Here is a 16,652-nt window from a genome sequence, read left to right as displayed (position 1 = left end):
GGAGCAGGATCTGACTGCATTTCCTGCAGATGAAGTCGGCAGGAGTATCGGTGGTCACCCCTACCTCGAACATCCTGCAGGAGGAACATTCCACTGCCTGCGCTGCCATTACTCTACACCTCCTCTCCAAACAAGAACACTGAGTAGCTTACCTGTGAACTTTAAAGTTAGGTTAGAGGAGGAGGATGGGAGGGAGGCCTGGGGTCTAGAACACTATGTAGGGCCTGGGGTCTAGAACACACCCACTCAAATATCAATCACTTACCTTCCCGACCAGCTCTGCGCTCCAACCTCACTTCCGCCCACGTTCTTGGGATCTAGGTTAGAGGAGGAGGATGGGAGGGAGGCCTGGGGTCTAGAACACTATGTAGGGCCTGGGGTCTAGAACACACCCACTCAAATATCAATCACTTACCTTCCCGACCAGCTCTGCGCTCCAACCTCACTTCCGCCCACGTTCTTGGGATATAACATCAGTCATGGAAGGTTGACCCCACGGAATGCAGAGACGAAGGCCATTGAGGAATTTCCACGACCAACCTCAAAGAAAGAGGTGCTTTGATTCTTCGGACTCAGCGGATTCCAAACTTCAGCAGTGTAGTGGCACCATTAACCGAATTGCTGAATACAAAGTTTTGGTGGACAGAACCATGCCAGGAGGCATTCGACCATTTGAAAGCCATATTAACCACCAAATCAGTTTTAGCTGCACCAAACTTTTCAAAACCTTTTAAAGTCACCATCGATGCTAGTGACATAGGAGTTAGAGCTGTACTCCTGCAGGAAGATGAGGTTGGGATTGAACTGCCAGTTGGTTACTTTTTGAAGACGATCAACATCCACCGAGGAAATACTCTATGATCGCAAAAGAACTATTGAGTTTGGTACTGGCCTTACAACATTTTAATGTGTATGCCATGAACACTGTGTAGGAGATGGCTGTGGACATTGACCACAATCCGCTTACATTTTTAGAATGCGTAAGACTATTTTGTTGGAGTCTTATGTTACAGACCATTTAATTTAAAAATCATACATATAGCGGGTCGGAAGAATGTAATCTCAGATGCGTTATCATGGATTTAACTGATAGAGTTTAGATGAGCTTTGTCTTTATTTAATGATATCTATATCTATATATGAGAAGATGCTAAGGTGAACATATATTACAGTTATCTGTATGTTAAGGTCATGTGTTTAAAACAGTAGAGAGAAAAATGAAGCCATCTTTTCATTATGATGGTTTATTTTTTCTTAAGGGGGAGGTGTTATGAAGATATGGGTGAACTATACCTTTAAGAGAGTAAAGACTAGCAGTGACAACACCAAGTGTTCTCAATAAGACACACTGTAACATGTGCTTCAGCTACTGGGGTAGCTGGTTGCCTGGAAACGACAAAACAGATTTGAATTAGGCCAATCAGTTTAAATTATACCCCAAAAAATACCAAATTCTAACCAAGTTTGAATTGAGTATATTGACAATCTTAAAAGCCAATGACACAATCTGATGCTTTAGGGTATAAGACCAAGGAAAACTGAACAGTTGGGTGGAGAACTGCCACCAGACCAACAGATGTAGACTGCTAGTCAGAACTCTCTGAGAGGTGCCTGTCTAGGGAAGGAGTTTGCACAGAGAAAAACCTTAATGCTGATTTGGAGAGCCCATCTACCAACAAAGTTAAAGAGAAGATTCCACCGCTGGCTGGTTCTAAAATTTGAATTTTCCTGTAAATCATAATCAGGGATTTTATCAGACTAGTATAATAGAAGAGAAGGTAACAGATAAGTTAGAGTGAGGAATTCTAAATAGTTGTAGGTTAATTATTCTCTGTTATACTTTAAGAAATAAAGTTGTTAATTTTTACTTTAAATAGTTCTTGGCCACTTGAATATTTACAGATGACACCCGGAATAAATCGTATCTGTGTTCCTGGTTTTAAATTAAGCACGAGGGTTTACCCCATGTCATAACACAGTGATAAAGAGGGTAAGAACAAGGGGAGAACTCAAAACAAGAATTAGAGTCTTAAGAGTCAAGGCATTGACTGATGAATAGTCAATATAAATATGTCAGCATAATGGTAATGATTGAATGAGATTTTGTAGAAGTTAGAGTATGAGGAACAGAGCTTTGGAAAAGCTGAATTTTAAGCTGGCTGAAGATTACATCAAGAATGCTTTGGAATATTTATGTTCTGATGTGCCAAAATCATAGATGATGGATTCTGCATTATGTGAACTGAGACTAATGTAGCGGTAGGCAATGTTGTAAAGGTGAAAGTAGTCAGTCTTTGTGATGAAAAGAATAATAGAATCCAAAGTTTAACTCAGAATCCAAATGGACATGGACAGGTTCTGGACAAAACCTTTCAATCTGATACACAAAGCAGGAAGGGCAATGGAGTTCAATGCTAAATTGAACAATTTTAAGTCTTATCCATGACTACCTTTCAGACAAGGTCTCTAGCAACATAGAGACAATAGAGGGGTCAAGAGAGATGATGCTGGTGAGAGTTAGGTGTCGATATTGTACACAAGAAACTGATGTCATTATCTTCCTATGACATTGTTGAAGAGAAACTTTATACAGGAACAGGACAATGATAGATGACAAGGGATTCCGTAGGTAATGGTGTTGGGCGAGAACAGAAACCATTGCCACAGTTTCCCTCTAGGACAAATTTTACTCCGTTGTTTCTTCATGAAAGACCATGAGAGTAAGAGTTTTGAGAGAAACTTTGCATACTTGAACAAATGCAATTGATAGGTCTAAATATTTGACAATCACATGACTTTATGTTAGGCAGAACAAATACTGTTCTGACATTTGCAAACATGGAAATGCAAAAACATGTCTGCAATTTGTCAAGTAACTGTACTCACCTCTTACCTCATCCATTTATTTTAAATTCAATGATAAATTCAACAAATTGATCACTGCTCTCACAGGAGAACCCATTCAAATCATCTGTTGTACACTAGTCAATAAAAACCATGTTCAATTCACTCAACTGAAGGCATTTAGGCCAATTCCAATAGAGCACTCACCACTCTTGATGTTCAATGGCATTCCCATTGCCGAATCCCCTAATGTCAACATCATGAGGGGCGTTACTATGGACCAGAGACAAACCTGGACTAGTTATGTAAATGCTATGGCTCCAAGAGCAGGTCAGAGGTGAGGAAATTGACAGCAAGTAAACTATCTCCCTAGTCCTCTATGGTCCATCTGCAAGGAACAAGTCAGGAATGTGCTGGAATACTACTCACTTGCCCGATTGAGGCTAGGCCTAATAACACTCAAGAAGCAGGACATCATCTAGGATAAAGCAGCTGTTTGATTGGCACCACATCCACCACCTTCAACATTTACTCCCTTCACCACTGACATACAGGAGCAGCAGTGTGTACTATCTACAAGATACTTTGCAGCAGCTCACCAAAGGTCCTCTAACAGCACCTTATAAACCTGCAACCTCTACCACCTTGGATGACAAGGTGTGCAGATACCAGAGACCACCACCTGCAACTTCCCCTCTAAGTCACATACCATCCTGACTTGGAAATATATCACTATTCCTTTATGTGCTCTGGGTTAAAATCTTGGAATTCCCACCCTAATAGCACCATGAGTCTACCTACCTCAAATGCGCTGCAGCAGTTCAAGAAAGCAGCTCATAGGATGGGCAATAAAAGCTGGTCCACCCAGTAACGCCCACATGCTGGGAACAAACAAAATAAAACCTGGACAGGGATCAAACCTGTAAATCTCCTGTCTTGAATGATTAATGCCAACACACAAAAACCTTTGGGTTTTCTTCTGTAAATTAAGTAGAAAAGATGACAAATCTCAGAATCCCTGATGATGACTAGTGTATTGAGATTACCTGAGGTTTATAGTTCAATTTCACAACTTATTTCCGTTTCCCTCAGAGCAGTTGGTCAGAACCTTAAGTTTGAAGATTGCTTACATACATGGTTTTATCTTGTCTCTCTGCTATCCGAGCTCCCTTTTCAATACTATATTTATCTCAATGATGCACAGTGCATTTGGAATCAAATTCACTGCACTTTGCATCAGCACTTGGTGCTGTGCAGACACAAGTCCTGCTCCGTCCTTTCTTCACAAAACTTCATCTTAGCTCATGAACATTTTGATTTGGAAAGTTCTGACCTGAAACTGCAAACTGCAACGAGATATTCCAGCAGGAGTTTTTTTTTTACATTAAAAGGTAAGTTATTGTAAACAGTTGTAACACATCAAGTAACTTTGTGGTTATTTTTAAAAACTATACATTTAATCTAAGTGGGACAAGCTCTCTAGACTGTGATTCAGTTTGATATTCAGTTTTTCAAGCATCGGGGAGCTGTATAGATGCTTGTTCCAGTAGAAGGTTATCAGAGTTGTGGAATGATTATGCTGTTGCTAATGGAAGAAGAATGAAGAATATATTAAAATTTTTCCTTTCTTCTTCCACAGCTTGGTTTGAAATGTTTGTGAGGTCTATGCATGTAGTACAGTGAGATCAGAACCAAACGCTAATACAATGTTTACCATTGCATTGTAATTCCACCAATTACTGGAAAGTCCTGATCCATTTCTTTGGTACAATGTCACTATTGATTTGTGCTTTTTTTTTCTAACTCATTATTCAGCAAGAAGAAAGGACTGATCCCAGCCACCATGCCATTAGCTGGAACCCCCGCCCCAATAAAGAAGAAAAGGACCAGCAGAATAATTATAAAAACGCTGAAGGATGGTAAGGTTTTGCATTTATAACATCACGCTCAAAGCGACAGATGTAGCTTTCCCTATAAAGACACTGGCTCTTTCCAGATAAACTGAAAGTACTTACTCGGATTACACTGTCATTTCGTCTGCAGGATATATTTATTTGTTACTACTTTGTAACAAGGTCAAGTGAGAAATGGGGGCTCCTTCTAAAAATGTTAGAATGGTTGAGTGCTATTTTCTTGGATTTAAAGTTTTAAAATCCCAAACTATTTGACAAAAAGCCCCACATTTTACCCGTGTTGTTCAACCTATCTCGTCTATTTAAGACAACCCTTTTGACAACGAGTCAACACACCCTATTTATAAAATACCCCTGTCACACTATTCAGTTCTTTAACCTGCTAATTACAAAAACAGTTAGACACGCTGTTCTGTTTGATTGCTTTATTTCTGTGCATTTTCTCAGTATCTTGTAACTTTACGACTTTTGTAGAGAGCCAGGTATGCCTCCTCAGATGACAGGAGTGCACTTTAATTTGGAGAAGCTGCTGACAGTCAGTACTAACAGCTGAAGATGTGCGTGATTGATTTATTGAGTACAGGTTAGCAGTGTCTCTGCCATTTGCAGCACTTCAGTAGCTCCATCAATATAATTCTGACCAAAGTCTCATAAAGGCATGGGGCCAAATGTGTGTTCCACTCTCCTGTCCTTAGCCTTAACATCTTTCATGTTTCTTTTGTTTACCATTCTCTGTAACAGCTGGAAGCGAGATTAACCTTGGGAAGAAAATCAGTATCCCAAGGGATGTGATGTTGGAGGAACTGTCACTGTTGAAGAATAAAGGATCCCTGATGTTTAAAGAGAGGCAACGCAGGGTTGAAAGGTTCATCTATGAATCAAATCCTGATGTCTTTAATCCAGATTCGATGGTATGCATTCCCACCCATATCATATCTAACGTTGATCAGTTCAAGCCCACATAAAAATTTCTTTTCATAGGTTTACTAGCTATTATATGTAATTGTCACCTGTGTGCAATTTCAGCAATTCAACTGCAGAATGCCATATATTAAAATGTCTCCTTTCGTCCTGAACTGCATTTCAATGGCTGCATATTGAAGATCCTATCACATCACCAATGACATGCGCTTCAGAAAAATGATCAATAAGTGGTAATATTCAGGTGCAAAGGCAAACAGACAGTAGCCCATCACCTCACTTCCTTCCATGTAAACCTTCACTATCTAGCATAGCAGTCACTGCCCATTGCATACCCCTCACCTTTACCACCTCAAGCCCAAACAGGACAAGGTCTAATGCATCACACACACAACAAACTTAGCCCTTCATTTCCAGATCAGGCTTAACCACATCAAGAGCCTCACATTCCTCTGCCAAAACTGATTGCTCCAGCTGGCTGACCTGGGAGAGAGGAAAGAAGCACTTGTTTCTCTCCTCTTCATCAAACCCCTGACCCGAGACATTCAGATGTCAGCTCCAACTAGAAGTGAATGAACTTCTTCGACTTTCTTTTTACTAGGATAAACACCTCTGTTGCTTTCTTCCTTTTCTTCCTCTTCACCAAGTAGAATCTTGCTTTAGGATTATTTCTCCCACCCCAGGCCTTAGTAACAATTGCTGTCTCTTCCCTCCCCAGAGTCTTTTCCATTTCCCCAACATTCCCATTTTAACTCACGTCATCCATGTGATTCATCTTCTACTCTCTTCATCCCATTCCCAATAAACTGCTGACTACTCAGTTTCCCTTCCAGTTCCCCATGTTGGATGTTCTAGTAATGGGTTCAATCCATTTTGAAAATGTTGTTATCACCTCTCAGCTCAAAATACGTTTGCAATTCCTGTCTTCCTGAAAATTACTATATGAGTTCCAACCTCCCTTTGCTCATTAAAATGTTTGAATATATATTTCTGTCTGAAATCGGTGGCATTTTTTACACAATTCCCTATTTGTCTTTCTCAAACTTTGTCACTCTCACAGCACTGAGATGACCAAACTAAGACACTGTTTATGGCACTTCATCCCTCTTCAAACTTGACATCCTTCTTGGCATTTGATATCTCTATTTCTCTGATATTGCAACTACTCTGAGATCTCTCCACTTTTGAACATTTCACTGCAACTATCGGCGTTTGGTAATCCCACTAAATCTGTTTTGTAGCTAATACATCTACAATAATGACTTCTGTACTGATCCTGCATCATTACCTTTGAAGATCATCAATATTCATTCTTTCCTTACTATACTTCTTCATCCATATGCTGTAACTTGATAATGATTTCAGAAGGAGAAAGTGAGGACTGCAGATGGAGATCAGAGTCGAAGAGTGTGGTACTGGAAAAGCAGGTCAGGCAACATCCGAGGAGCAGGAGAATCAACATTTCGAGCATAAGCCCTTCATTAGGAATGAGGCTTGTGGGCTGGGGCTCTGAAAGATAAATGGGAGGGTTGATGGGGCTGGGAGCAAGGTAGCTAGGAATAAGATAGGCAGATGAAGGTGAGGGAGAAGGTGACGTCAGAGAGGAGGGTGGAGCGGATAGATGGGAAAGATGATGGACAGGTCAAGAGGATTGAGTTGGAGGCTTGAGACTGGGATAAGGCGGGGGAGGGAAAATGAAGAAACTGGTGAAATCTACATGGGACCCTGCAGCCACTCGGGATCAAAGGCTGAAGATGATGCTTTCTTCCTCCAGGCATTGGGTAGTTAGGGTTTGGCGAAGGAGAAGACCAACGACCTGCATGTCCTTGGTGGTGAGTGGGAGGCGGAGTTGAAGTATTTAGCCATTGGATGGTGGGGTTGGTTGGTGCGGGTATCCCAGAGATGTTCTCTGGAACAATCTGCAATTTGGTGTCCTGTCTCTCCGATGTAGAGGACACCACATCCGGAGGTAATGGACACACAAGATGACATTTGTGGAAGTACAGGTAAATTTCTATCGGATGTGGGAGGATCCTTTGGGGCCTTGGACGGAGGTGAGGGGGAAGGTGTGGGCGCAGGTTTTGCACTTCCTGCAATGGCAAGGGAAGATGCTGGGATTGGGGTAAAGGTTGGTGGGAGGCATGGATCTGACAAGGGAGTCGTGGAGGGAATAGTCTCTCCAGAACACTGATAGGGGTGGAGAGGGAAATATATCCCTCGTGGTGGGGTCTGTTTGCAGGTGGCAGAAGTGGTAGGGATGATGAAATGTATCCAGAGGTTGGTGGGGTGGAAGGTGAGGACCAGGAGGCTTCTGTTCTTAATGCGTTGGGAGGGGTAAGGCTCAAGGGCAGAGGTGCAGGAATTGGAGGACATCATCAGCCACGTGGGAGGGGAAATTGCGGTCTTTGAAGAAGGAGGCCATTTGGGATTTTCTATGGTGGAATTAGTCAACCTGAGAGCAGATACAGCGGAGGCAGAGGAATTGGGAATAAGGGATGGCATTTTTAACAGGACGTAGGGTAGGAGGAGGTGTAATCCAGATAGATGAGGAATCCGTGGGTTTGTAGTAAATGTCCGTGGTTAGTCGGTTGTTGGAGACAGAGATGGAAAGGTCCAGGAAGTGGAGGGAGGTGTCTGAGATGGTCCAGGTGAATTTGATGTCGGGGTGAAAGGTGTTAGTGAAGCTGATGAACTGTTCAACCTCTTCGTGGGAGCATGAGGTAGCGCCGATACAGTCATTGATGTAACGGAGGAAATGGTGGGTGATCGTGCTAGTGTAGCTGCGGAAGATGAACTGTTCCTTGTACCAGATAAAGAAGAAGGCATAGCTAGAGCCCATGCAGATGCCCATGGCTATCCCATTCATTTGGAGGAAGTGGGAGGATTGGAAAGAGAAGTTGTTAAGGGTGAGAACCAGTTCAGCCAGGCGGATTCACCTGGCTGACACTCTCATCTGCCTGGCTGAACTGGTCATCACTCTTAACAACTTCTCCTTCCACTTCCTACAATGCAAAGGGGCATTCATGGGCATCTGCATGGGCCCCAGCTATGCCTGCCTCTTTGTCGGGTACATGGAACAGTTCATTTTCTGCAGCTACACCAGCACCATCACCACCCTTTCCTCTGCTACATTAATGACTGTATCGGCACTACCTCATGCTCCCATGAGGAGATTGAACAGTTCATCAACTTCACAAACACCTTTCACCCTGACCTCAAATTCACCTGGACCATCTCGGACACCTCCCTCCACTTCCTGGAACTCTCCATCTCCGTCTCTGGCGACCGACTAGCCACAGACATCTACTACCAACCCACAGACTCTTTAGCGACCTGGGCATGTCCTCCCCTCCTGCTTCCTGTAAAAACACCATCTCTTATTTCCAATTCCTCCGTCGCATCTGCTTTCAGGATGACCAATTCCACCCAAATGGCCTCCTTCTTCAAAGACTGCAATTTCCCCTCCAATATGGTCAACGATGTCCTCCAGCAAATCTCCTCCTCTTCCCTCACCTCTGCCCTTAAAACCCACCCCTCCCAACACAACAAGGATAGAACTGCCCGGTCCTCACCTTCCACCCCACCAACATCTGGATACATCGTATCATCCTCTGCCACTTCCGCTACCTACAAACAAACCCCACCACTCGGGATATATTTCGCTCCCCACCCCTATCAGCATTCCAGAGAGACCATTCCCTCCACGACTCCCTTGTCAGATCCATGCCCCTCACCAGCCCTTACCCCAGTCCCGGCACCTTCCCTTGCCATCGCAGGAAGTGCAAAACCTGCACCCACACCTCCCCCCTCATCTCCATCCAAGGCACCAAAGGATCCTCCCACATCTGATAGAAATTTACCTGTACCTTCACAGATGTCATCTAGTGTGTCCATTACACCGGATGTGGTCTACTCTACCTCGGGGAGACAGGACGCCAAATTGCAGATTGTTTCAGAGAACATCTCTGGGACACCCGCACCCACCAACCCCACCAGCCCATGGCTGATCACTTCATTTCCGCCTCCCACTCTGGCAAGGATATGAAAGTCCTGGACCTCCTCCTTCACCAAACCCTAACCACCCGATACCTGGAGGAAGAAAGCCTCATCTTCCGCCTTGGGACCCTGCAACCACAGGGGATTAATGTGGATTTCACCAATTTCCTCATTTCCCCTCCCCCCACCTTATCCTAGTCCCAAGCTTCCAACTCGGCACCGCCCTCCTGACCTGTCCATTGTCGTCCCCATCTATCTGCCCCACCCTCCCCTCCAACCTATTACCTTCTCCCCCACCTTCATCTGCCTATCTCATTCTCAGCTACCTCCCACCCTCCCCCACCCCAGCCCCATCCCCTCCCATTTATCTCTCAGCAGCCTGGCCTACAATCCTCATTCCTGATGAAGGGCCTATACCCAAAATGATTCTCCTGCTCCTTGGATGTTGCCTGACCTACTGCTTTTCCAGGACCTCACTCTTGACAATGATTTCAGATGAAATGGCTCACTTTCAAAAGCTCTACTTTACCATCATCTTACCTGAACATCCAGTGCCAGCATTTATCAGGCTGCTTGTCCAATATACACTCTTGATTAGCTCAATTTTACCGAATTATGTTAGGCAAGACCAGGCCATTATCTTTGTCGAGTGCTTTATACAGTCAGCACTGATTCCATTCGCTTCACTGGCCATTGTCTCAGGTCAAATTAAACATTTTGCCAACTAAGCATCCCATTCAAGCCCAAATGTAAACTTAGGAAGCTTTCTTCACAGTAAGGATTTTGTGCAAGTGTGTTTGTAAGCACAAAATGTCAGGTGAAGTTTTGAAAGGGCAATTAGATATGCAACTGGGAATCAAAGGCTATAAAGCTAGATTTCCCAAAGATGGCCATGGAGATGAGAAATGTAGTGTTCGTAAACATTATCTTAGTGCTTGTTCCCAGAGTAATGTATGAGCTAGTGTGTTGAATTCTGCATTTAAATCAAATCTCTGCACAAAATATTAGAATTAAGTATTTTGGTACTTACATGTGACGTTGAAGAATTTTAAAATAATTTATTCATATTTCTATCCAGTTTTGCAAAAGCAGATTTACTTTTACAGAAAAAGACATCAAAATGTTAAAACTCAACTACTCTTAAATCCCCTTCAAATTATTCCAACTCCTCTATTTGAGTCTTCCCTAACTTCACCTCAGTCCTTCCTCTCAGATCACCACTTTTCTTGGATGCCATTTATACTTGCACTAATTGAATTTTCTCACACTCACCTGAGTGAATTCTTCCTCCTCTCCATTCATCTATCAGACCTGAATATTCTCCACTTTGGCTTTTACCTCCTCATTCATCTTCTGGCTCAAAGTACTTGACTTCTCTTGTATTTTTCCATCACTATTTCCCAAACTAAGAAAAGTCAAGTTTATTAACTGGGTTGCTATTAATGTTAGCAACTCTCTGACACAATCAACACTTGATATCTGCTCCAGCTGAATGTATATCATTACAAATTAACACAGTCCCACCTTTCCATTGTGGTTTGGGAATATTTTAATTACATTTAAAAGTAGATATATCTCAGCTCACTTTGGGATAAGAATCATATAAGTATTTTTTGCCATAATTTAAATTGATCTTTTTTCAATTGAATTGAAATTTTTCCAGTCAACTTTACATACAGAATGATCTTCATTGCAGATAATACTTTAAAATTATATGAATTTAAAGTAAATATTAATATATTAATACCCCTTCCATACAAATAAAATTGTCCTAATATGTGATTTGTAATTTGCTAGGACTTTAAATATGCTTCAAGTTTAATAAACATTTGAAAATTTAATGGTAGTTATTTCCTGTCACATGCTTGTGTCACCAAGAGCCGATCATGCCATCAGTTTACTATATCCTATTTAAATGTCACATATCAGATAAAACTTATCCTCTTTAACTGATTTCATAAATCTTCTTAGCCTGAGGTCAAAAATCAAAAAGACAGTATTCAAAAAGGAGAAAGAACAATGCAAGGTAACCTGGGAGCTAAAAAGTGTGAGGAAATTAAGATAATGAATATCAGCAAAGGGAAAAAAAATTAAAACAAACTGAAGATACTAAAAACAGGCAAATCCTCAGTCTGTACCTTGGGGTCTTAAAGAGACAGCTCACAGATAGTGCTGACCAAGATTTCCTAAAATTTCTGAGATTTTGGCATGATCTCAGGACGTTAGAAGGAAGTAAATGTCACAAACATATTGAAGAAAGGAGGAGAAAGAGGAAGCAGATTCCTGCAGGTCAGTCGGCTTTACATCAATATTTGGAAAAATGATGGAATCTATTTCCAAAGAGGTCTTATCAATGCACTGAGAATGCAATGAAAAAAAGGCATATGTTTTAGGAAAGGGAAATTCTATTTGACAAATTTATTTGTTTTTTTGGGATGTGTCTTAAACGGCAGGCAAGGGTGCTTGGAGTTGGGGGCAAATGTTAGCATCAATTGAGTATTTATTAATAGGCAGGAAGCAGAGAGTTAAGGATAAATAAGTACTTTCAGGTTGTGGCTAGCAGATTGCTGCAAATATCAATGCTGGGGGATCAGCTATTTACAATCTATGTGAGTGGTTTAAATGAAGAGATGGAGAGTTATTTATTTAAAATACAAACATAAAATAAAACGTGTTGCAGGAACTCAGCAGGTCTAGCAGCATCTATAGAGTTGCAGATTTGGCAGCATCTGTTTCTCTTTCCATAGATGCTGCCAGACCTGCTGAGTTTCTCAATCACTTTCTGTTTTTCTTTCAGATTTCAGCATTGCAATACTTTGTGTTTATTATATTAAGGCATTTAAGTTTGCTGATGATGTAAAGTGAAGTGGGAATGCAAACTGTGAAGAGGACACAAAGTTGAAATCAGTCCGAACAGTGACAACAACAGCAACAGATTGATGGAGAGTGAAACTGGGACTGAATAGTGGCAGTGGGATAAATACCCGAGGAGTGGGGTCAGTCAGAGTGACCCTGGGAATGAACAGCTGGATAAATACCCGAGGAGTGGGGTCAGTCAGAGTGACCCTGGGGGTGAACAGCTGGATAAATACCTGAGGAGTGGGGTCAGTCAGAGTGAACCTGGGGGTGAACAGCAGGATAAGTACCTGAGGAGTGGGATCAGTCAGAGTGACCCTGGGGGTGAACAGAAGGATAAATATCTGATGAGTAGGGTCAGTCAGACTGAGCCTGGGGGTGAATCTTGGGACAGAGCTCCAGAGATGCATCACGACTCAAAAAGTGACATAGAGTTTTCTGCTCAGGAATGGGTTTCACAAACTGAATTTATAGTGTCTGGAGAGATATAAGGCACTTAGACATTACAGTTGTAGGAATAGATAGTGGGATTGAGGGACCTGAGTTTGGTGACGAGTGGCTTAGGTTGTGTAATCAGTTCCTGAATTATTGTCTGCAGTTCATAAAGTTGATTTAGTCCGTTAGGTTCACAATAGCAGGAGAACTCAGCCCTGTGGAATGCTCCTCCTGCAATACGTTGGAAACGAGGGACACATCCAGCGGACTTTCCAGACTTATTAGCAATAGGCAGCATTGCTTTGTGCAGAGAAGGTCATGTCTCACAAACTTGATTGAAGTTTTTACGGAAGTGACAAAGATGGTTGACAAGAGCAGGATGATATATCGTGTAAATGGTAAAACAAAGGGTAAGATGGTCAAGAAGGCAGGCTTGGCTTCATTGGTCAGGTCATGGAATACAAAAATTAGCTGATTACGTTACAGCTTCACTTTGGCCATATTTGGAATTTTGTGTGCAATTCTGATTGCCACACTAACAGAAGGATATGAATGTTTTGGAGATCATATAGAAAATGGTTTACCAGGATATTGCCTGATTTGGGGTATATTAACTATGGGGAAAATTTGGACAACCATGGTTTAGTTTTCACATGACTTGCGAAGGATGAAGAGCAACCTGACAGAAGTTTGCAAAATTATGACATGCATGGATAAAATGGATAGTTGGAGTCTTTTCCCCAGGGCAGAAATGTCAATTATTAGGGGACATTAAATTTATCCCCCTTTAGCTTAAACCTAAGTTAATTTACCACTCTCTGTCTTTTACACAGAGAGTGGTAAATGCCTGGAATGTGTTGCCCGAGGGGGTAGTGGAAGTGAATACACTAGCAAGGTTTAAGAGGCACCTTAACAGGTACATGAATGAGCAGGGAATAGACAGACAGAACATAGAACATAGAACAATAAAGCACAGAACAGGCCCTTCCGCCCACGATATTATGCCGAACATTTGTCCTAGCTTAAGCACCTATCCATGTACCTATCCAATTGCCGCTTAAAGTTCACCAATGATTCTGACTCTGCCACTCCCACAGGCAGCGCATTCCATGCCCCCACCACTCTCTGGGTAAAGAACCTACCCTGATATCCCCCCATACCTTCCACCCTTCACCTTAAATTTATGTCCCCTTGTAGCACTCTGTTGTACACGGGGAAAAAGTCTCTGACTGTCTACTCTATCTATGCCCCTGATCATCTTATAAGCCTCTATCAAGTCACCCCTCATCCTTCGCCGTTCCAATGAGAAAAGGCCTAGCACTCTCAACCTATCCTTGTACGACCTATTCTCCATTCCAGGCAACATCCTGGTAAATCTCCTCTGCACCCTCTCCAAAGCTTCCACATCTTTCCTAAAATGAGGCGACCAGAACTGCACACAGTACTCCAAATGTGGCCTAACCAAAGTCCTGTACAGCTGCAACATCACTTCACAACTCTTGAATTCAATCCCTCTGCTAACGAACACTAATACACCATAGGCCTTCTTACAAACTCTATCCACCTGAGTGGCAACTTTCAAAGATCTATGAACATAGACCCCAAGATCCCTCTGCTCCTCCACCTTACTAAGAACCCTACCGTTAACCCTGTATTCCGCATTCTTATTTGTCCTTCCAAAATGGACAACCTTGCACTTGACAGGGTTGAACTCCATAGATGTGGATGGCAGAGAGGTGAAGGACTTTAGTTTCGAAAGACTTGGTGCACTCTTGGTGAGCTGAAGGGCTTTTTCCTCTGCTGCACTGTTCTTTGCTTCTGGAAAGAGGTATAAACAGGTTGAGTAAGTAGGAAACAAGGTGGAAGGTGGAGTATAATGTGAGGAGCTTTGAGACTATTCACTTTAGTCTCAAGATTCTAAAAATAAAATATATTTCTTTGAAAGATATTCTTTAGAATATTGCTGTAAAACCTGTGCCTGTTGAATGTCAGACACACTTGGGCTTGCATGCAGGTACAACAAGCAATTAGGAAATGAAACAACATGTTGGTCTTCATTGCTATGGGATTAGAGCACGTGAATTTGCTACCAGAATACTGGGGCTTTAATGAGACCACATCCCAAGTATTGCGTAAAATTTTAGTCTCCATATCCAAGGAGGAATATGCTTGCATTGGAGGCAATACAGTGAAGGTTCATCAGACTCATTACTGTGATGAAAGGGTTGTCCAATGATGCAAGGCTGAGTAAGCTGGGTCAATGTTTTCTGGAATTTAGTACAATGATTTTGTAAAATTTAGAGGCAATCCAATTGAACCATTCAAGATTTTGAAATGGCTTAATAGGGGAGATACTGAGGCATTATGAGCCTCAGGAATAGCACCTCAACCTTCAGTTCAGCATTTTACAACTTTCCAGACTCAGCACTGGGTTCAAAAGTTTCAGATCATAAATTCTTACCCCATTTTGTTTCTTTTCTCTTTGCCTGTTTTGGTTTTATCTTACTTTCATTCTCAGGCAATAGCACATCTGCCTTATCCTTATTTCTTTTCTTTGGCCCTGGAAAACCAATTATTATAGAGCCACGGTCAAAGAGATGTACAGCACAGAAAGAAACCCTTCGGTCCAACCCAATCTAGTCCCACCTGCCAGCACCCGGCCCATATCCCTCCAAACCCTTCCTATTCATATACCCATCCAGATGCCTCTTAAATGTTGCATTTGTACCAGCCTCCACCACTTCCTCTGGCAGCTCATTCCATACCCGTACCACCCTCTGTGTGAAAAAAGTTGTCCCTTAGGTCTCTTTTATATCTTTCCCCTCTCACCCTACACCTATGCCCTCTAGTTCTGGACTCCCCCACCCCAAGGGGATATTATGTCTAATATCCAATCCATGCCTGTCATGATTTTATAAACCTCTATAAGGTCACCCCTCAGCTCCAACACTCCAGGGAAAACAGCTCCAGTCTGTTCAGCCTCTCCCTGTAGCTCAGATCCGCCAACCCTGGCGACATCCTTGTAAAGCTTTTCTCAACCCTTATAAGTTTCACAACATCTTTCCGATAAGAAGGAGACCAGAATAGCACACAATGTTCCAACAGTGGCCTAACCAATGTTCTGTACAGCCGCAACATGACCTCCCAACTTCTATACTCAATACTCTGACCAATAAAGGAAACATACCAAACGCCTTCTTCGCTATCCTATCTACCTACGAGTCTACTTTTAAGGAGCTGTGAACCTGCACTCCAAGGTCTCTTTGTTCAGCAACACCTCCCTAGGATCTTACCATTAAGTGTATAAGTCCTGCTAAGATTTGCTTTCCCAAAATGCAGCACTTCACATTTATCTAAATTAAACTCCATCTGCCACTCCTCAGCCCATTAGCCCATCTGATCAAGATCCCATTGTAATCTGAGGTAACCTTCTTTGCTGTCCACTACACCTCTAATATTGGTGTCATCTGCAAACTTACTAACCGTACCTCTTATGCTCACATCCAAATCATTCATATAAATGACGAAAAGTAGTGGACCCAGGACCGATCCTTGTGGCACTCCACTGGTCACAGGCCTCCAGTCTGAAAAACAAACCTCCACCACCACCCTCTGTCTTCTACCTTCAAGCCAGTTCTATATCCAAATAGCTAGTTCTCCCTCTATTTCATGAGATCCAACCTTGCT

General features: G+C 42.4%; 1 protein-coding gene across 1 annotated transcript in view; it reads left to right on the top strand.

Annotated features, from left to right (window-relative positions):
- The first annotated feature begins 4,063 nt into the window (after nucleotides 1–4,063).
- LOC122541946 (myozenin-1-like) overlaps nucleotides 4,064–16,652 on the top strand; it is a 28,820-nt gene continuing 16,231 nt past the window's right edge. The window contains exons 1-3 of the mRNA XM_043679233.1: nucleotides 4,064–4,235; nucleotides 4,660–4,763; nucleotides 5,499–5,668. Of these exons, the coding sequence (XP_043535168.1) occupies nucleotides 4,688–4,763; nucleotides 5,499–5,668 (246 nt within the window). The 5' untranslated portion in view covers nucleotides 4,064–4,235; nucleotides 4,660–4,687. The remainder of the gene's footprint in view (nucleotides 4,236–4,659; nucleotides 4,764–5,498; nucleotides 5,669–16,652) is intronic.

Source organism: Chiloscyllium plagiosum, chromosome 38, assembly GCF_004010195.1.
Source record: "Chiloscyllium plagiosum isolate BGI_BamShark_2017 chromosome 38, ASM401019v2, whole genome shotgun sequence".
Taxonomy (NCBI): Eukaryota; Metazoa; Chordata; class Chondrichthyes; order Orectolobiformes; family Hemiscylliidae; genus Chiloscyllium; species Chiloscyllium plagiosum.
This window is presented reverse-complemented; position numbering and strand designations above follow the sequence as displayed.